At 40.4% G+C, this 21,993-nt stretch overlaps 2 protein-coding genes across 3 annotated transcripts; both read left to right on the top strand.

The window, feature by feature from the left end:
* The first annotated feature begins 12,008 nt into the window (after window positions 1–12,008).
* Window positions 12,009–17,633, top strand: fabp (fatty acid binding protein). Its single transcript, XM_014351034.2, has 3 exons — window positions 12,009–12,307; window positions 17,000–17,271; window positions 17,350–17,633. The coding sequence occupies exons 1-3, from the start codon at window positions 12,103–12,105 to the stop codon at window positions 17,401–17,403; spliced, it is 531 nt and encodes a 176-aa protein (XP_014206520.1). The 5' UTR covers window positions 12,009–12,102; the 3' UTR covers window positions 17,404–17,633.
* Window positions 17,634–18,696: 1,063 nt separating this feature from the next.
* On the top strand, window positions 18,697–21,825 carry emei (transmembrane protein 161-like emei). 2 transcript variants are annotated; one of them, XM_089589422.1, is made up of 12 exons: window positions 18,697–18,804; window positions 18,869–19,091; window positions 19,305–19,408; window positions 19,480–19,735; window positions 19,812–19,891; window positions 19,983–20,198; window positions 20,273–20,389; window positions 20,471–20,611; window positions 20,682–20,856; window positions 20,943–21,039; window positions 21,116–21,273; window positions 21,354–21,825. In XM_089589422.1, the coding sequence occupies exons 2-12, from the start codon at window positions 19,089–19,091 to the stop codon at window positions 21,471–21,473; spliced, it is 1,467 nt and encodes a 488-aa protein (XP_089445548.1). In that variant the 5' UTR covers window positions 18,697–18,804; window positions 18,869–19,088; the 3' UTR covers window positions 21,474–21,825. The 2 variants fall into 2 exon arrangements, with proteins under 2 accessions (XP_089445548.1, XP_089445549.1); XM_089589423.1 differs by having other exon boundaries at window positions 18,697–18,856; window positions 18,945–19,091.
* Window positions 21,826–21,993: the final 168 nt, after the last annotated feature.

Here is a 21,993-nt window from a genome sequence, read left to right as displayed (position 1 = left end):
GAGTAAAGTTTAATCGACTCAAAGCCTCGAGGATAAATCGCTCCGGGGACACTCGTGATTTACGAAGCAGCGCACGTATACATGTATACACAAACGCTCGCATGACCAACTTACCAATTAGTTGTACGTATACTTATACCATCATTTTCAAGGGACGTGCTGTTTTTCTGCATCTCACCACTCAACGTAATTAGTATATATCCCCAACGTACACATATATCTCCAAATTCCGCCGTAGATATGACGTGGGGGGTCGAGTAGATTTTCCAAATCGTCGTGCACCCCCAAGAGGCAGTGATTAGGTGGTCCGAAAAAAAGTGCACATCTGGTCGTACACTCCCGGGAGCTATGTATCCTCGAGTTAGTCTCAAACTCTCTCTCTCGACCGGGGCCCCTCATCCGTACAGTCTAGTCGTCTTTTTAGCCGCTGCTTTCTTCTTCTCGAGTGAAAGGGTTGGGAGGGGGAAAAATCGTTGAAAAAGCGAGAAAATAAGGGTAGAAGGAGCACGTGGCAGCGGAAGCCCAACGATTCGAGCCGGGGCAGAGAAAGGCAGTGCTCGCGCGAATGCAAGCGTTTGTATATGAATGCCCCGGGAAGAAGGGGGGAACGAAAATTTGCGCAACAAAAAGTCGGGGACAATAGGCCGAGGGAGCTAGATCCGCGATCTTTACTCCGTGACTTATGAACCTCGGGAGCGACGGGGTCGATCCTTATACATTGCGCGTAATTAATGGGCGAGAGAGTGGTGGAAGAAAAAAAAAAAAAGTGTACGGGGTTGACCTCCATGCAGGTGCACGGGTCTTATCCGCGAAGCTCACCGGATGTACTCCTGGAAGCGCCCTATCGCTGCTGCAATTTTTTGCCACCCCCGGGGGATTCTTTCCATTTTTTTTTTTTTTTTGTAGAGGGGAAAAATCGAGCGCGGCCCTCTGGATCTCGAATTCGGTGAATAGTCGTGGAGACGAGTAGTTCAACTTTCTGTCCGAATCTGCAGGGACGCCTGGCATCCGGAAAACAAATGCAATTTCTCCCAAGGTGCTCTCTCTCTCTCTCGCTTCTCCAAATTAAAAACAAAACTCTTTTTTCCCTGCACTGGCAACTCTCGCGAGGGTGTGTACACAACTGTATACCTTAAAAAAGGGGAGGGAAAACAAATTCATTCGATCGGAGGTGCAAGCGGTCAATTACCTTTGAGGGTATTTTGCGTAAGAGGCTGCACGAGATTTCTCTCTTGCTCCGCGTCGTGTATGTGCGCAATTGAATCGAGAACTTTTCCCCTCCCATTGAACACCACTTGTCTACACTTGCCTCCGGAAATCGGCTTCTGTCAACGGTGCAGTGAGCCAATATTCAAGTCCGTACCCCTACGTATCTTTACATGCAAAACAAATGCAAAAAAAAACGTTGCCATCGACCTTTTTATTTCGTTCACCGATCAATAAGCGACTTCTTTCTCCTAACTATACCCGCAGAGGCTTCAGACATGCCTTTTTTTTATACATCCACTGCACGAGTACGGTTTGCGGGGCGTTTCTGATCGGTAAATCGAGCCGATCGCTACACGTTGAAACACATACAAATTAGGTACTTTCATCGCGGATGAATCGCCGAAAGATAAGGGATCACCGTCGACGGTATATATACGTGGCACTCGTTATCTCGATCAAGAGAATAAACAAAGAAAATCGGAAATCTGTATAAATACCGAGGAAAATTAAAGGGGGGAGGGGGCTCGTTTTTCATCTGACGTATGGGAAGTTGCTCGAACAATGTGGGGTATTGTGTGTCGAGTCGAGGCGCGGGTGTTATCGCTTGTTTGCGGGGATTTCGACGCGCGGGCGCCGACGACGGGCCACGCGGGTGTGCACTGCACAGGAACAGAACCTCGCGGGAGAGCCCGAGAATCAGCATCCAATTTTATCGCTGTCTTCGAGACAGACCCATGACACCCTCGACGCTCCTACGGCTTTGCTTGCACATAATGTATACTTATCGTTAATATATATGTATGCAAATTTTTGTTCACGGGAAAATTAGTGAGAAAAAAAAAATGTCGGTTGAATTGGCCGGGAAACCCCGATCATGACACTTTCTCAAGTGAGAGAGAATAACAAGGTATATGCTGTGAAACAATCGCGACTGAAGAAAGAAAAGGTAGTACCACAGAGTGAGATGACGACACCTGGGAAGAGACGGACCTTATACGTGCCCATTATCGTTGTGGGCCGTAAACTCTAGAATAACAAGAGATACTCTCGGACGCGTCACTGGGACCGGACGCTACCGTGAAACTCAAGTCAGAAATGTGTTACAAGCTCGGGAGAGGAAGAGAACAACAAAGTCTGAGTCATCTTTGACATACCCTCGTTAAAGGCCAGAATTACATGGTATGCCCTCGTACGTATGATAAACGTGTAGTGTACGCACAATAGATCCACATTTGTATATACGAAAAGGGACTCGAGACAAGAAAAAGTAAGTATATACAATCAAACACGGGACGAAACGCGCATTTGCAGTGAAATTTGAGTTATACAACAACACGTAACTATAATATACACGGTTTTGTGTGACAAAGGACGCGGGAACATTGTTACGTCACTGGTCCAGCCTCCGTGTGTACGCTCAACTATCGCAGTTTTGTCGCGGAGAACTCGAGTGTTCCCAATACACCCAATGTTTGCCGGAGGAAACCAAAACCTGATGCCATCACCATTTCACGGTGTGACTACATGCATATATGTATATGTGCTGTCGAATACGAGTGCAGGGGCCGATGTGGAGTATCATAATGTAGGTAATGGGATCCGCGAGGGCCACGCGCGCATATAAAACTCGCACGTGAGATTGAGGCTGCACGAGCGCGGGATTAAAGGATATCGCGTATCTATACCTTATATTGCCCAAGTTGCACTCGAACTATGGCATTATATGCTTTTATCGATGATGCGTGGGACATACACCTATATTATACGTGAGTCAAGCTGGGAGATATTTTTCTTTGATGAAAACTCACACCGATTGGTTTGGGCAAAAATTTTTAAATTAAAACGCGATTAAAAGTGGTCAAGAGGAATAAAAAAATTTGTGTTTTCACGACCTTTGGACCACCGCACTCCATTTTGGAATTTTCCATTTCAAACTTTTACACGTGTGACTACGAGTCGATGAAAATTCCTACGATTTTTACATCTTGTAAATGAAATGGAATTCGAAAGGTTCGAGCAATCACTCGGTGTGGTTGAAATCTATTTCAACTGTACGTAAGTACATACATTTTGCAAAAAACATTATTGTTTCTTATTTTACTTGAATTTTGTCCAAAAGACTTTATCAATATCGGTATCAAATCAAGTTTTTCGCGATATAATTTACAACTGTTCCGAAACTTATGACTGTACTGCGAAGCACAAGTATTTTCTTGACTTTATTCAACTCAAAAAAGGCTCAAGTAAATAAATAGCTGATAATTTTTTTTTATAACTGGATCCAGACGTACCATCCCCCCACCCTCACCTTGTATGTCCATCAAATGTAAAATCGTGTTATATACGCGCGATGTTTTCCAAACAAGCTCTTTGGTACCGATACAGCACTTTGGATGTATACCACTCCCCGTGTGTGTACACAAGGGTAACAGCTCCTGAAGGACGGCAATTCCCAAGGATGCAGCAAACACTGGTGCGTTCGGCGTCTGGATTATTTATGGCATGCGCTTCGGGGAATCGTCGGGGGGTCAAGGGGGTGTCGTTTGAAAAAACAAAACGTACACGCAAAGCAGTGGAGGACCGTCAAAGAGTTGGTGAGCGAAAAGAGGAGCCGTTACGAACTACCGTATAAGTAGTTCGCGTTACATGGCAGGTGGAAAAAGACAATGGCACCCGTAGGGGGCCAAAAAAAACAACAAAGGGAAAGACGACGAATGCGCGCAATTAAATTATTCGTCGGGTCGAGACGAAAACGCGGATTCCCATCAGGGTATGTCAAGGATAACACTATGGACATCGGCATGAATAGGAGTCTATATATATATATATAGTTGGCATACTTTTATCGGGTGAAACGCGTTATTATTGGCCCACGCGTTCGAATGCAAGTATAGAGACTGTTTGCGGGGCGTATACCTATTAATTAACGCTTGTTTGTTTGCGCCCAACGGCAATTCGGTCCCCATTCAAAAGCCCTGCCATACACTGAATTATATTTCAATCGAATGTATACTTAAAAATTCGCCTGATGGCACCTACAACGTGCGATGTGTTTGCCATATGGGCATCCATCCGAATTTTCGTTTCGACAACAAAACCGGCGTATCTCTTCCGTTGATGGAGTTATACGCAAACAACCCCACCTCCCTCACTTTTGATATTTACGGACGAGAGGCGATAATGGACTCGATTCACCTTTTTTTTTTTTTTTTAATTCTCCACGCTCCGGTAATTCGTACACCAACTGGACGGACACACCCTCATCGGGGCACGAAAACCCGTCGCAATCGCGCGTATAGCCTGCAAGTACGAGGTGCATATAACGCGGGATCGCCCGGAGGCGGAGAAAAACCAAATTGGACGTAAAAGGGGCCTCCCTTTTTGCAGATTAAACATCACGGTTATACGGGCGGCTCGTTTTTCGGGCTCTAATGAAAAAAGTAGTCCGCTCGCTTCGCCCCCTCCTCTAATGAATCGTTAAAACCCAACTAACGCTACCCCCCTGGATTTCATTACCGCCGTTTCCCGCGGACCACAAAACGCGTACAGTCCAATCCACGCGTCGTGTACTTGTTAGAAACCGGTTGGTGTCTGGGGTGGGGGGTCGACTCACCATGAGCAGCTTGACTTTGCTAACCAAGGGGGCCGAGCTGATGAATTTGTTGACAGCCGTGAATAGTTTGCCCTCCAAGGTGGCCCCCCCGTCTCCGGCGCCTCGTTCTCCCGCGCATCCGGGCTTTATCTCGGCGCGGCTCCTTCCCCGCGACCCAGCTACCGGGGCCTCCTCCTCGATCCCTGCTCCTCCTCTCTTCCTCAGCCAATTTCACCCGCACCCGTATACGCGCCGCGTTTTCCGTGCAGCTCTGGCCGGACCCCGAGATCGGTAAGCCCGAGACCGAGTCGGTGACTTTTTTTTTTTTTTTTTTTTACACGTATACGTAACACTGCGTGTACACCACCGGCTGCTGACGGAGCGCTACGGAGGCCGATCAAGTACACGTCCAACGTAAATGTACCGCGAGTACAAGTGGCGTGCACACAGGTGACAAGGTTCACACGTGGTCGATCGGTACGTGTCGCGAACTCGGCGCTGACTGAGCCAGCCAGAGTTTCACGGTGGCTGCCGGGGGGGAGGGGGGAGAATCTCGCTTTCGCGCTTTCTCTCGCGCAACGTGGCTCCCCTTGCGAGGGAGGGGGTGCAAGATCGGAGGAGGCTGTGCGCCGGCTCTCTTTTCGTACCCTCACCGCAGGCCTTCAGGTGAGGGTGCTAACATAAGTAAACCTCACTGTGGGTGCTATTTTCTTTTTTTTATGGATATCGACGCTTGTGCTCATTTTTTCGATGCCAGTTTACAAACTGAGCCAACGGTGGATCGAAGTTTAAATTAAAATGCACGAGCTACTTACCTTGGAAGCAGCTATGAGCCAAATAATTATACACGTGTGCCCGTGTATGCATAAAGGAGTCAAAGGAGATAAATGGCGATTTAATTAAACCAAATGGATGAAACAAAAGTTCTTGTCTTGAAGCACGATCTGAATTTCGTTGGGTGAAAGCGGGCTTGAACCAGATATCTAATACTGTCATAAGTGACTCCTCCGCCTCGACAGTTTTGATCAAATACGCGTAGACAATAGGTAAAAAGTTAAACGAAATGTGTGTGTTTTTTTTTTTTTTTTTTTTTTTTTCAAGTGTTTGCACGGTAGTGGAATTCATTATGTTTTTCCAAAGAGCACGTTGTTGTTGCTAAATACGAGCCAACTGAGCTTTCGTCTCATTCTTCCACTATTTCGCAAACAACTTGGAGATGAATTATCCTCTGGCTTAAAAAAATACTACATAAGCCGCACAAATGCACGTGTAAACACACTTCTTTCTCTGCGCGTATTATATGGTCTTGAGCTTTTTTTTTTCCTTTTCCATCCTCATAACGCACGCGACTGGCTTAGAGTATAAGAAAAATGAGCTTCCGTGGAGGAGCAGAAAAACATTCGACCAAAGAAAAGTAGGTATTTGAATAGTTGAACTACATAGTCCAAAGGACCTTATACATCACCAGGAAGGCAAATAAATTTTTGTACGGATTAATTGATTGACTTTCTCGAGTATGGATTTTACAAGTGTAATTTTCAAGGGTTACACCGGATACGTGATCATCGACAAAAATTACAAACTTGATGAACTGATTATCAGGCGGCCCAACGCGAGTATGTAGCGTACTCGTACGAAATTGAATTTACTTGAGCATGAAATTGCTGAGGTGCACGTACACACATATTATATATACACATACATATCGATCGACGTCGATTCGCCAATGTATTCGAGCAGCGCACTGTTTTGTGAAAATCGTCGAAAAAAAAACAAAAAAAAAAAAAAAAAAACGATTTACATCGGCACGCTGTCACGTTCGCGTGATTATATACCTTTGCGAAAAAAAGAAAGGTCTCGTCGAGTTTGGAACCCGCTAATCTTGCACAATTACCGGGAAAATTATTTTCAATTAGCCGGCGATCGTAATGCCTTAATTGCGATCTACTTACTTACCAGCCCAGCTCGCCGGGAGGGATAAAGTTTAGGAAAGTCTTGCGCGCGTTTTCGGAAGCTCGCGTGCAGCTGCTTGGTATCTATGTATACGTGTCCCGCGCCGACGATAACAACGAACAATGGCTCTCAGGTAATTTATCTTCGGGCAAGTAACTCGTACGCGTTTAACATTCGTAAAAGGTGAAAAAAAAATTATTCGTTAAGTCGAGTTGAATTTTCTCCAAAATTAACTTTAATGTGGTTCATTGCGCGCTTATTATAATTTGCAGGTTTCGCCGTGCACACAATGGCAGCATTTACTCGTTACATTGCGGAGTGGTAAACTGCTTTTGGTTAACGTAATTAGCGAGTTGCGTGGAATCGAGGTGATCTCGTCTTGGGTGGAAGATAAAATTGAAATGCAGTACGGGGAAGACGTAAATTTGTTCGCGGAAGTTAGCGACAGGAGCGAATTGTACTTTGGAAGTGCTCGGGTAGTCGACACTTTGTTACATTGAGGGAACTCGTGGGAACGATTATAAACGCGTTCGCGGCTTGACATTAATCTCGCGTCAATATTATTTTCCATGAGGTGTAGTAACACATCTTTACGTTAAATTTTTTTTTTTTTTATCATGATTATACTTGAGAGTAACATTATTTGAAGTAATTAAATATTATTTGATTGGGTCGTTGATGGTAGGCGCGAGCGCGCAAAATGAAAACGTTTTAAAATCATACGTGACGGCAGTCCATCCATGTCAAATAATTTGTTCATCAGCAGAGTACATTAATTGAATTAAAAAATCCTGCTTTTCGACAAAGTCGTTTTTTAATTTTTCAAAAAATATAAAACTTTGATTAAAACTCATGTATCATCCCGGATATAAAAAGTATGAATGATCTTGCATTTTTTAAGGTCAAAAATTATTCGTTCTTATATTCTTGAAGAGGCGAAGCCTGTGTTTTTACGAATCCCACTTAAAAACGTTGAAAAAATTTTATTTTAACTCTAATTTTATTTCCCTTTATATAAATTCAAAGTGAAAAATTGTATAAATAATGAAGCCATTAGAATTCAACAGGTATTTTTTATTCTTTCACATTAGCACAACGCGAGGATAAAATTTAAAACGGGGAAAAAAGTCGCGACAACGACATCTAGACATTTTCAGATCAAGCTCTCTTCGAGTGCTCCATCGGTGCAGAAACACCCGATCGGTTAATAACAGACCTCCATTATATCATCGTTTTCGCAATAATTTTAGTCCTCGCGGACAAGCGACACCCCCCACATATATATATTATTATTCGAGTTTGAATTATTATCTTCTCGAGCACCACCGCGGAGGAAGGTACAAGCATAATACGTATATACACATAGCTAGCCGAACTTCCGCACCAAACTTTTTATCACAAGAGATTGGAATACGTGAGACAGCCGTGAAACATCGAGGCTCTGCTCCCTCGGGAAATGTAAATTCGGATGTTTGTTGTTCTCTTGGAGATAAAAGAAAAAAAAGTTTAACAGTCGCAGAGATAAATATTTCCGGGTAATAGAAAAATATAGTGACCGAGATAGATAGAAGGTATACGTTGGTGGTGAGATGGCCTAAAAATTGCCCAACACGCGAGTTCGATAAAAAAGAATTAATCATCAAAAAATAAATAACTGATTATTACTCGTTGTATTATATAGAGCGTGAAAGAAAAAAACAATTTATCAAATCCTCTCCTCGTTTGGTCGTTGGTAATTATTCTTATTTTTTTTTTTCCACTCCAAAGCAAAAGAAAAAGAAAAACTAAATAAACAAAAAGATCAAACAGCGCACTCGCGTTTATGTAATGCACACAGTTGCTCGTCGTGCGGAATGGATAGTCTGAATACCAATTCGCACATGTGGGCAAAAGTCACGTGGCCCGTGAAGCTGCTACTTTGTGCTACACCGTTAATTTTTTTTTTTTTTTTTTTGTTTCTTTTCCTCAGCAGTGAATGCCATGCACTTGGAAACCACTGGACCTTGCGCCAAGCGATTCTTTTAGTATGTTGTCGGTATACCTACACGTTTCCCAGATTTATCGTTGATCTTTGGGAGTTGAGATGCGCGATCGATTGCGAAGGACACTCGTACGAGCTATACGTACATACGTATAAAAATAATGTGTTTATCAAGCATTTAAAGTAATCGATCGAATAAATTATCACCAGCTAAAAATATATTCATGGTTGTGGTACTGCTCTTCGATTCCTCCTGTAGATTTTTAAACTGTTCATTGAAACGATCGTTTGAAAACACATTCCCAGATCGGTTGAAAGCGATGGAAATCCGTGCGAGATTTGGACTTGGAGAAAACATTGTATATGACTAAGAAATCAATGTGACTTTTCAAATACTTCGAAAGTCTTTGTTGCAGGCCATTTGAGTTTGAAATGCCGGTCATGCCCGTCGCGCATCGTTTTATTATTTAACCCAAATGGAGGAAGAATCGATACGTGACCGAACAATAAAGAATGCGACCACGCACGGCTCCTTTATGCGGTGCGAGTTACGAGGGAGATCAAGAGTCGCATGGGTCGGTTGTTCAAAGAGTTTGTCTGTCGTATATTGTCAAATGGCACGTCGCGTACAACAATTTCGGGGCATCGAGTCTCTGCTCGGCTGTGCACGCGCGCGTTCTCTCGTGCCATCATACAATATACACATATATATGTTTAATATTATACAATTGCTGGGTTTTTTTTTTTTTTTTTTTTTTTTTTTTTTTTTTTTTTTTTTTTTTTTTTTTTTTTGTAATAGCGATTAGGAGTTGGTTCACTCGCGATAACAAAAGAGGGGCGTACCGCATACACGCGTTGCACAACCAATCAAATAAATTTTGACTTTTAACCTCGGAGAAAAGGAAAAGTTATAAAAGCTATAAAAAAAAAAAAAATTATATCTTGCAGATTGATTGATATTATTCTCTATAAAGTTTTCGATTTTCCTCATTGAAACTCGTTCAGACTCACGCGTCTGCCACTCGTATCGCATTTATATATGTTACACGTTACTTTTTATTACATTGCACATGCCGCGCGCTTTCAATAGTTTATCATGTACTTATTCTCACCGATCGTATATATATAACATACGTTATTGCCATACGATATGTATATATATATGCGCGTACAATAAAAAGAACTTGATTGGATGATTCGTCGAGCAAAGAAATGTCGTACAATTATATAGGTACGATTACGTTAGACCGTGATTTGGAGCAGCGTATAATAAGTTGTTGGATGTATTGGGTAAAAGTACGTATACATGATGCGCAAGGAAGGGATGTATGCGTGTAACCACAAAGTGAAGATCGGGAGCGAGCATCGGGGCTACCGTTAAAATTCGTCCCAATTAAGGACTATGCAAATCAAACGAATCAGGCGATCATACGTCGTATATGTATACAGGGCTGCTGTTGCTTTAATAATTTAATTGGGGTTAAATCTAATTTCTGCGAATTGAGCGACAATAGCGGGCTACCATTCGGCCGCTCTCCTATTTAATTAACGGCCCGTCAGAAGAAGACGACTATATAAATATATATATACCAGTGTTATAAGTGTATAAGTATGGCGTGCGAGCGATTTCGAATCGACATGGCTTAATTTTAGCCCAAGGCCCCTATGGAGCTGATGCCCACTGTGCTTGTGTGTACATATGGAACGCGTAGGCGTATAGGTAGAGGTATGCGCTTTTGAATGAAAGAAGAGGAGAGACGTGGCACGCAGCTATGGTTTCTCACTATTCGAGTATGGGCACCAATGACTCGCCAGCCCCACTAAAATTCTACATGGAAAATTTTACCTTCCGCTGAAAAATGATTGGCTCTGCGTGGGGATGTGTTTTTCGGATGAACCGAGATGTAAACAAACAATAATAATAATAATAATACTTTACGACTCTCTAAGCGGGGAGAAAACATCGGTTTCCAACTACCGATATTCCGTGGAAACTTGTCTACTATATGTGCGCATTGGCTCCGTAGGGGAGCGTCATCCTCGTATATGTATACACATAATCCGGTAGCCGGGATGCTGGTGGTCGTTCGATACACGTTTCTACACGAGGGCTGGTAAACGTGTGTGTGTTAGTGATCCTCAAAGGAGTTGTGTATAGCTTAGGGATGACACATAGACTGGATTTTTCCAAATGGTTGGGGAAAGCACCTACGCCGCAGGAAAATGTGTGATTTTTTTTTTGCAAGCTTATTGTAACAAAAACAGTACACACAATGGCACACGGGTGCACTTTTGAAAGTTTTATTACCAACTCGAGGATCCATGAGTAGATATACGCACTTGAATGTCGTTGCCCAGAAGTTTTTCTCGTTAACCCATGGGTGAATTTATCCGTCAATCTCGAGAAAAGTTTCTCTTCGAAGAACGTATACGTGAGTTTGTATGTATTATACCTGTATGCCCCTTCGCGACTTAGGACGGGTAAATTTCAACTAAAGTATATAATATATATGTGCACCCTAGAACGTAAAGTATACACGTGCGTAAATAAAAATCAGCGAGTTTCTTTTTTGCCGGGGTGAAACGGTATGGATAACGTATTAATTATACTCGCATCGCACAGTAATTAAATTATTATGTAAGCCCGTGCGATAAAACCGCGCAAATCGTTCGTTTTAATTGGAAGGAAAAAAAAAATATCTTCTCGAGACAGTTAAATATCGTCCAAAACCAAGATTCAGCTTGATCGTTTTTCTACACAAATGTAACACCGCGAGCGTATCGTGGCGGATGTATTGGCCGATAAAATAATTAATATGCTCATATATAGCTGCAAAAATATATTAGCAGCGCAAACAAAATGATATCGTACACGCGGCAAAAACGGATTAGTTTCGTGTGCGTGTATTTGCTGCAGGGGCCGGGGATGCTGCGGAATCGTGGTGATAAAAACCAAGTAAGTATGCGTGTATAGGAGCCAGAACGTCGAATCAGAAGAGGCCCCTGTGCAACTTTTTCCATCTTCCGATCATCTTCCCGGACCCGGGGCAGGGGGGGGCAGGACTACGACCAGTTTTCAGCAAATAGAACGTGTATGTGTACACGGGTATTGGGTGACCGTGGAAGGAAAAAAAAAAAAAAGCTGAGCGCGCACGCTGATGATGCTGTGCCGAGCGGCGGCCGGAGAGAGAGAGAGAGATCGAGAGTCCGAATGGGGAGGGGAGCCGGGGTACAAGTAGTAGATGTGAGAGGGTCCCCGGCACACTTGCACAATAGAGGTATAGAGCGCCGCAGGCTGCATTGCATTACACACACCCGCCGTAGCCATCATCCAGTGTAGAAGGAAGCCCGAATAATATAATAAAGTATGGCAAAGACGAGCGCGAACAACGTAGCTGCCGCCACCAGTCAGTCGACGCTGCGCAGCCGGCCCCGTGGGCAACGTATCCTACTACTCGCTCTCGTCCTATCGATCTTCCTGGCAAGCACCAACGCAGCTATGCAGGACTTTTTGGGCAAAAAGTACCAGCTCAGCGACTCGAAGAACTTTGATGAGTTCATGCAGGCGATCGGTAAGTCCGAATGAGTAGGTACTTTGATTTATAAATAACGTGCTCCCGAGCACATGGCTTATCTCTCTAAAAAGAGTCGTTTCGACATATTACAATTCGCACATACATACACGCGTCTTTGCAATTTCGCCGATTCTACGGGGAACACGATGGGGTGTGCTTACTTGGTTATTTGCCGCTGGCTCGGGTTATGCTTCGGCTAATGGAGGCGGGGACTGTGAATCGATCCGGAAAGCCGGCCGCGTGTTTACATTTACGCGCCAACGCTGGCACGCTCCGCACGACTTCAGGGCGCGTTTAGATAAACCCTGGCCGTCTATAACCTCTCCCATAGACTTTGGTCCTTTCTGACGCTCACGCTGAAAAGCTCGCTTGATTGAACTTTTTTTTTTAGCGCGAGAAAAAATTCCTCGAGGGGGGGAACTGTATCGTTCGATCGGTTTAGCGTGAGCATGAAAATGGCCCCTTACAGGCAAGTCTCCTGGACTCCTAAACGTACCTCATACGTAGTAAGTATGGTTGAAATCGCATAAAGTCCTTTGAAGCGACAAAATGTACCCTGATTCGATTTGTAAATGCTCGTTGTCCGCTTGATAGGTATACTTGTAGGTTTAAATTAGCTAGCTTCGAGCAAGTGAGAAAACGAAGCTGACACACTTTATAACGCGAGTGTATAATATCTGTGTTTATATACCTACTTCGCCACGAATGGCGGACGTATTCTATGGTCAACCAATCATCTGTTCTCCCACGTTTGCCAGCTCACTTCCTCGTCACCTTACTTTGCTCTCATCATTACTAGTGCAAATATGTGTTTGCACAAGTGCACGATATTATTCAAGTCAATAGGTACACATGTCATGACAGAGTTACGGTTTTTGCGTTATGCCTTACACACTATACGTAGGAAAGCTTCCTAGAGCTCGAAAAGCTCTACACTAACTATTACCCAGCAATTTGTTATTTTTTACTTTTCGGGTAACGATTTACCTTGGATATATTCAGATAAAAGGAAAGGCGAGTATGTGAGCAATTTTATTGCAAAGATAATACATCTAAAGAAATAACTTTTAAATTATAGAAATTCCAAATTATTGCTTGGGATTTTATAACGGACTCATTATCTATACCGGCCTCGAAAGCTCATCGGAGCTACCGTTGATATTATTGAAAACGTTTGAAATACTATATATACGTGTATATATTTGTACCGCAGAACTTTTCGATCGGATCATGTTTCAAAAGTTGAACTGCGTGCAACACTTTTTACCACTCGAAAGTCTAGACGTGCTACAATTGCCATTAGCCATATTATTATTTTGTCATACAAGAAAAGTTTTATTTGATGAAAAACAAAAAATCTATAAATAACATCCTCCCAAATTACGAATGTTAACGAGCAATTGAAGCGGCTTTAATCTATCATTCGAAATAATCCGGTAGTACAATGACCTGGCGAGATTCCATGGTTGAATACACATCAGCGACGTCGTCGTCAGCATCGCTCCAAGTCAATTTGATCCCTGAATTAAACTCGGCGAGTACTTCAATAAATCGTAATTACAATCCCACCGTGTGAGTACACATGCCTGTACATGAGTATATGACGTATGTATGTACACGCACAACGAGCGCTGTGTATGTATTGAATATCGCAGGGTCCGCAGTGCGCCTGACACCTCGGCAATTCGATCGTCCTGCAATGTACGCCTTGTGTTCTCTCAGCATAAAAATGTGCTTCGTGTTGTTTCGCGATCGATTGACTCGCCGGGCGAGTGTACACGTACATGTGTGTAAAATAGTATTTTCGTTTCTATAAATAGCCCCGGCAATCCGAGCGCGGTGCTTTGATTTTTCTCATAGCTCGAATGATCTTCTCAAGTAAATTATGCAGCGTTTGCTCGTTTGTTTCAAATTTCAACATTATTGACAATATTACGAGACGTGAGGTAACAAGATTTATCTTTTTTTTTTTCTTTCTTGTTCTTTCTAATGATAATTATAAAAAAAAGTGACGTACCAATCACGGTATTCGTTATGTATTCAAGCACAGAAAATCTTTTCTCTTTAGAAAACCGGCTCGATCGACAGTAGCAATTTCCCAATTTGATTCGTCATCCATTGTTATTCCACGTAAACAAATGTATGGAATTTTTAGATAATGAAACAAAAAGTAGTCGCATCCCCTATTTAGATCTCACTAAAACACTAGTTCAACTATAGACAATTTAGGTATTAAAATTTTAATAATCTTTGAAAATGAAATCTAGAAAGTTTCTCTGATAGCTCAATTAATCGAGCATCTGCATGGTATGTACGGGAGATGTTCACGCCCCACTCTTTTTTTATCCGATTCGAATTGAGAGACTCGGAAAATTTTATTATCTAATTAGTCATTTTCCAACTCCTAGAATCAGTTTTATTCGAGGATAGTTGTGATTATGGGAGATTCAAACAGAGAATTTGGCCGCTTGTTGTTGATAATAAAAATATTAATCCGACAGCTGTGATATTTCTTTAACCAATTGTCCTTCCCTTTGTAATAAAAAGAAAGAAAAAAAAAAAAATTTGTTCTCCTGACCAACACTACTTTTTCTCGAGCGTTAGCCATAAATGTATTGCTGCACGTTTATCGACGTCCGAAGCAGTACACGTCTAAAATTAGGTCATCTGCTAATTTCAAAGCACCAATCTACTCTTTGAAGCTCTCGAGGCTTAACAAGCACGCGAGAGCCTCCCGTGTGTTACGTTCGCGCGTATGTACAATGGCTCCTTATCTTCCGCTCTGATCTTTCAATTTAATGGCCCTCGCCGGGTAATTTCTTCTTCCTATTGACGTCGGCTGGCGGGTGCCCACTTCTTATTTCTCTTATTTCCGTGCATCGTATACCCGCTCCTCGTCACCATACCCTGTACAATCAACATGTGCATTGTAATGACGTAAAAAAAAAGTACATCGAGCTCGCACATTGCGTATGCACTCGATGCTCAATTGCTGCTGCCGCCGGTGCATGTTATTGCTCCTTGTCTGCAGGATAGATTATTGTCTTGATCGATCGGGAGTTCAATATTATTTTCTTTTCTCTTTGAGCTGCGTATACGTGAATTTTCCATGCCGAGAAAGTTGCGGTATGGATCTCTGCCTTTGGCTATATCGACCCCGTATAATTTTTGCGGTTTTTCCTCAAAGATGTACAAATACATTTAAACAGAAAAATAAAGTTCTGCTAAGAATTGTTGAAAAAAGCGAGTAAAAACTAGCTACCGAAAAAATTGCCGTGCAAGACCTATACCGTGAATATCATTACAACAGTTATCAAAATTTACCGAGAGATAACGAACATTTGTCTCCGGGCATCATAATTTATGATTTATTCCATCTGGACATTACGAATTTCAACTTCACGCGCTTTTGTTTATCTTATCTATTTGTAATCGCCACTGATCCGGGAATACGAAATTTCGTTTGCTTTTAACAAATATAAGCATTATATTAATGTTACTTTTTCTCTCTCCCTTTTTTTCTTTTGTACTATCCATCACGAAAATATGAGTCTGCAGTTACACCTGTTTTTGGTGAAAAAAATTACTACAGTTCTCAAACGAGTCGACTCGATTTTTTTGAAAAAAATCAGTTAAACCGTCTGGAAGGTATACATTGCGAAGCTAATTTTTTCGTAGTACAAGGCCGAGCTTTTTAAGTTTGTTCTCTTGCTCGTATTTCCGTATAAAAGAAATAATTTTTACGTGGCGTATCCATTTCAAGTTTTAAACGCGGTTAATGACGGATCAGCGGCGTTATTTGCGTTAGGACATTTCCTGTGTGTAAACTCGTTAACAAGTAAAACTTCACTGTCTGCTCGTTACAAGGCCATTCTATGTTATCTTTGTAGTTATCGACGCCCGTCCTTTTCTTTTTCGCTATTCCGACGATTTCGCGCTGCTACTGGCTAATTATTTCTGAAAATCTCCGACTCGTTGATTAGACGCTCTTATAAATCGTAAGCGCCTAGCAACGGACTTAGTTCCCTCCCGATCGTAAGCCCCGAAGCATCTCGCTGATACCCAGTACGTCCGTCCGTTCAATTTGAATTTTTCGAAAATGGATAAATACTTTGGCCTTAAGTACACTTTGAAGGAGACCAGTGACAACTTTGATGATTTCATGAAGGGAATCGGTAACGATTTTTATATCATTCATTCCTTTTTATTACTGTTCCCTCTATCTTTTTTTCTTTTTTTTTTCTGTTTTTTCATACCTCGCGTACCTTCTTCCTTGCAAAGATCAAGTTTGTATGCCAAATTTGCCGAGTTGATTAGTTGATTTGTTACAGTTTTCTTATCGCCGAATTTACGTAATAAACGAGAGGGGCGTTTCTATGCCGTTTTTTTTCACGCCAGCTGAACCCCCACGTGTACAGATAACTTGTTGCCGAAAGAATTAAAAAATTCGGACTTTCTTCAATAACCATAACTTGCGTAGATAACAAAGCAATCGTAGAAGTAGAATCTTTTGGATAAGCTTAATTTTTCCAAACAATTATGTAAGGGTTTTTTTTTTTTTTTTCTATAAATTTGCTCTTGTCGGTCACGATCGTGAGTAAAAAAAAATTCTAGTTGCGAGAGACGTTATGTATTAGTCGGTCACGTAAAAGGCTATATTTCTGATAAAGTGAGTGTGATTTGTTTCAGGCGTGGGTTTCATCACTCGAAAAATCGCTAGTGCCACGTCGCCATCCGTCGAAGTGACGGAAAAGGATGGCAAGTACACGATGAAGACGACCAGCACCTTCAAGAACCAGGTGCTCGAGTTCGTGCCCGGCGTCGAGTTTGAGGAGGAGACCCCAGATGACCGCAAAGTCAAGAGCACCATCACCTTCGAGGGCAACAAAATGATCCACGTCCAGAAGGGCGACAAGCTGGTGACCATCGAGCGTGAGTTCGGACCCGAAAAAATGACGGCTGTAAGTGTATTTATAATTGGTTATTTCCTTCCCTTTGAGTGTACACGTGTAACATTCATTTTGTTGTTTTCCTTGCAGGTGATGAAGGTGGACGACATCGTGTGCACCAGGACATACGACCTAGAGAAATAATGAAACAGCAGCCCCATGGAAAATCTTACGACTAATGAATTGTTTATACGAAATATTTTTCATTTTTAAAATTGTATAACATTTTTTATAACGCTAAATCATTATGTATAGGCTTAAGTATATTTGCTATGTGCTACTGTATAAATGAAATTTCGTATAAAAATATTGTATACGGTGTTTATTTTTTTTTACACCTGTTGAAAAATACAACAAGAAATCTTGTATACAAACTTGCAGAGTACATCATTTAACCCACTTATCCAATCCTTTCACAAAAAAAATCTCTAATTAAGCAATGCTGTTAGTAATAATATCGGTTCAAGCTGTGATTAATTACATGATACATTTTTTATGAAATTTAAAGGAAATTGAAATATAAAATGTTTTCAATTAGAGTGTAGTTGATACGAATGTGATTAGATTTACTTGGTAGTAATTTAGTGAGTTCGATGAAATGGTGCTAAATTTTTTATAGCTGATTCTTTGTTACTATCATTTTGTCGTACTAAAAATGAGATGCACAATAACTTTTAAACTTCAGTGTTTTAGCACCATATTTGCTTTGTATACTAAGTTGTACATACAAGATAGTTAAATTCATACAGACAGCATGTGCTTTACCATTTACCATATGAGCAAACATGACACAATTTTTCCATTAAATTTTAAATACGAAATGATACACCGCAGAACTGACAATTATAAGTATGGAGATGATTGATGGAAAGGAACTTGAACACAGGAAGACGGGCACAATTATTTAATGGATTTTTTAAAATTTGAAAAAAAATGTATATATATATATATATATTTTTTTTTTTTTCCTAAATTTAATGCATTGTTTTTGGTGAAAATTTTTTTACTATCACCATTTACAATTGAATACTGGGAAAACTTGTTTTTCAAGTGCAATATATATTATACTTGGACATTAAAGTTTACTGTAAAATATTTTAAAAAAATGTTGTTATGCACTAAACTGAAAAAATTTTTTTTTAACACAAATAATTGTATTACATTGTTAGCAAAACATTGTACATGAAAAAAAATTAAAATGGGGTCTCTTTCCAAATCTCCATCTGAGCTGAGATTTCCAAGTCGCATCACTATTGAAGTGAAATTTTTAATTACCCGCTCGATCTGATTTTTCAACACCACTGCAAGTTGCAAGTTGCAACCCTGCCGAGGAATGGCAAACTGTCAGACCAGTTTGCATCGCTGGTTGCATAGACAAAGGGAGCTTCGAGAGGGGAGTTACTTTCCCAAGTTCCGCAAGCCCAATCACAAACGCAAGCTCTTTGCTACATAATACACGTAACCTATACATAATATAATAATAATAATAATAAGTAGCAAGTCGCGGGACGCGGGACTCGCGGGTAAAAGTACAACTTGTTATAGGTATAGCTCGTAAGCTCGGCTAGTTTTGGAACATGGTGTGTCTAATAATAAAGTGAGTCCTTAGCTCAGCAGATAGAGTATAAAGTATGCTTTCCGGCCAGTGGGGCTTAGTCACTCAAACGACATTTCTCAACTTACAGTAGAAAACCATGACTTAAATTGATGGATTTTGTCTTCAAGAGCTGATTATTTTGTTTTGGGAAAAGTAGAGGAGGAGGACACGTATGAGCGTTCCTTCTCATCACAGTGACATGACCACTTGATAGTCTCACATCACTGTCGCAATGGTAAGTCTAATACTTTATTACTCCACTGTTTTCAATTGCACCCTATGTAACACTTACAAAACCTTCATCCAGAGTATTTACCTTTCATTGTTTCAAAACTGTTTCAATCACCATTTGATCTGTCTGTAGGCAGGGCTTGTTACAAGAAATGTATTTGAGCTTTAACCTCAATAAACATTGTTCTTCAAATGATACTTCAATTTGATTTTTCAGGCTCTACTTGGAGGGCAATTGGTTATTACCCTGATTATGGTCAGTATCATTCAAAAATTGGGTTCACATTGTTCAATTGCAAAATGGGTACTATGTTCCACAGGGTAATTTATCAATTGTAATTGTTAAACTTTTTTTTTCTAACATAATTTCTCACTGGAATAACATATTGTAGATTGAAACGTTATCTTTACCCAACGAACGAAGAGTTGAAGAACCTTGCCGGTATTCCAAAGGAGAAACATAAAAAAGGGAAACATCCAGAAAATGGAAAAATACCAAAGTCCTTCCAAATACCAAGAAACTTGGATATCACGCTAGAGACTGCACCTGTATCTACCCTTGATGTTATACATTTGAAGTTTTACTCAGACTTTCAGTGGTTGCTGGATTTTTCCATATATGGAACAATGGTGTACATAATGACTGAGGTACAATTACTTTGCCACATAGTGCCACTAAATCTTTACCACGTTTTTTTTTCTATTTTTTTTTTTTTTTTTTTAGGTGTATAACAGTTTTTATCCAATCAAAGATGAAATCAACTTGAGCATCTTGTGGTGTTGTTTGGTCATAGGTTTTTCATTGTATCCTTTGATTATGAATTTTTGATGTTTACTCTGCGAGTAGCTAAATTAAAAAAAAAAAAAAAAAAACATTTTCCTTAGCGTTTATTAGTAAAGTTTTGGTCACACTTTGGGTACAGTACTTCAAAGGTGAAGAAAGTATTGGAGAAAGATCAACGTGCATTGTTACAGGGTTCTTGTATCTCTTGATAGCTATGATGATTCTCATAATTGATGAAAACACGCTTGAACTCGGTTTGGATAATGCTTACACAAGCTTCAACCATACTGCCTCTATTTTTATGAAAAATCAAGGTCTCTCTTCAAGGTGGGTCGTCAAGTATTTTTATTACATTATTTTTGTTGAAAATATACAACTCATTTTTTATTATTATTTTTTAGTGGTCCAGCATCTAAACTTATTGTCAAGCTGTGCTTTGCAGTCTTGTGTGGATTTTTTGGATCGTTACTTACCTTTCCTGGTCTACGTGTATCAAAAATGCATTGGGACGCCTTGAAGTATATTCCTACTAAAGCAAATTATTTATTTTTAGGCTGAATTTTTTAATGAATTATTACATAATTTTATCATGATTGCAGGTACTACAAAGACAGTAAGATTCTCCTACTTCTGGCTAATCTTAGTTATGTCTCGCCACTTTTATTGGCAAGCTTATGGATCAAGCCCATCAGCAGGGATTACCTTACTGTAAGAATATTCGCTGGTGCAACGAAGCCAATGTAAGTTGTGAAAGAATTAATTTTACTTCTATTACTATATTTTTATTAAAATCTACATTTTGTCCTACAGAATGACACCATCAGCTTTTGAGAGTCTGAGATTAATTGCTATAGTTGTTGCTGTCCTTTTGAGATTTGCATTGATGCCCGTTTATTTACAATCTTATTTAAATTTGGCGAATCAAAAGCTGGAAATTCAAAAGAAAGAAGCTGGCAGGATATCAAACACTGAATTTCAGAAAAAGGTATATTTGTTTTTTGTTACAATTATTTGCAAGCGCATCTTTGATTAATTAAAAAAATGCTTCATTTCACTATATGTTTTTAACAGGTCGCAGCTGTATTTTACTATCTTTGTGTTGTTGCACTGCAGTACATAGCACCATTAATTATTTGTTTGTACTGTGCATTCATGTATAAAACGTTGGGTAAATATCTCAGACTTGATATGTAGTGAAGTATTTACTTGGAATTATTTTGAAATTCCGTTTAAAACTTTTGCAGGAGGTTACAGTTGGGAAGGGATATATAAAAATTTGGATTCCGAAGAATGTCCAGCACCAGAACCACTACCTGAACCAAAAACTTTTATCAACGATGAAGAAAAAACCATTGCCCAAACAGCGCATGAATTCCACTTGGCTCTTAGTACAATGAGACAAGTAAGAAAACTGCTTCATGTATTGATGAAAAAATAAGCTTATCTTAAAAATTTTACCCTTTGAAATGTTATAACTTACAGATTTTCACCATTGAAGTATTTAGAGGAATTTTCGGCCTAGCGACATGGTGGACTTGCTTTACATTATTTTCGTCGACAGCAATGGGCATGCTGTATCAAAGTTACTTCAAAAGTGTCTGAGTTTATTTGTCAGTCCGAAAACAATTACCAAGTGTTTGCACAACGTCGAGCGCAGCAATTAATCAAATTTTCAAGTGCACGATAATGCACGAGAATTGTAAAAATCAATTGTCAAAGGACTACTTTGATTCGAAGAATATATCTAATGCATAGTTTCATATTTTATACTACTTGTACACAGGACTACTCATCAAGTTGTAAAAGTGTGTTTATTAAAGTGTTTTACTGGAAAAAAAAAAAAAAATTGTGCCGAAACGAAACTAATAGAAACTGTAAATACCTTAACTAAGACAAATGAACAGCAATAAAAGAATCCCTAAAGTTTTACAAAAATTGTTTGGCTTGAAATCATTTCAACGGACACATCGAGCCGAGAGGTGTAAGGTAGGCGGCTCCGATCTGTTTTGTATATCCAAAATAAAACGTAATAAATGCTCGCGTGGATAATGGTCGAGCTAAAAATAAAAACTACGCACTCTGACGTGCGGATTGTTCGAATGTGATTCTCAACTTTTCCGCG

Source organism: Copidosoma floridanum, unplaced genomic scaffold (genome assembly GCF_036245765.1).
Source record: "Copidosoma floridanum isolate Cflo_tuat_1 unplaced genomic scaffold, Cflo_Japanese_pri ptg000009l, whole genome shotgun sequence".
Lineage (NCBI taxonomy): Eukaryota > Metazoa > Arthropoda > Insecta > Hymenoptera > Encyrtidae > Copidosoma > Copidosoma floridanum.
This window is presented reverse-complemented; position numbering and strand designations above follow the sequence as displayed.

Coding starts and splice junctions, on each gene's coding strand:
- fabp (XM_014351034.2), top strand. CDS start 12,103: ATGGCAAAGACGAGCGCGAACAACGTAGCTGCCGCCACCAGTCAGTCG. Junction 12,308..16,999: donor TGAGTTCATGCAGGCGATCG/GTAAGTCCGAAT, acceptor GATTTGTTTCAG/GCGTGGGTTTCATCACTCGA. Junction 17,272..17,349: donor GACCCGAAAAAATGACGGCT/GTAAGTGTATTT, acceptor TTTTCCTTGCAG/GTGATGAAGGTGGACGACAT.
- emei (XM_089589422.1), top strand. Junction 20,199..20,272: donor AATCAAGGTCTCTCTTCAAG/GTGGGTCGTCAA, acceptor ATTATTTTTTAG/TGGTCCAGCATCTAAACTTA. Junction 20,390..20,470: donor ATGCATTGGGACGCCTTGAA/GTATATTCCTAC, acceptor TCATGATTGCAG/GTACTACAAAGACAGTAAGA.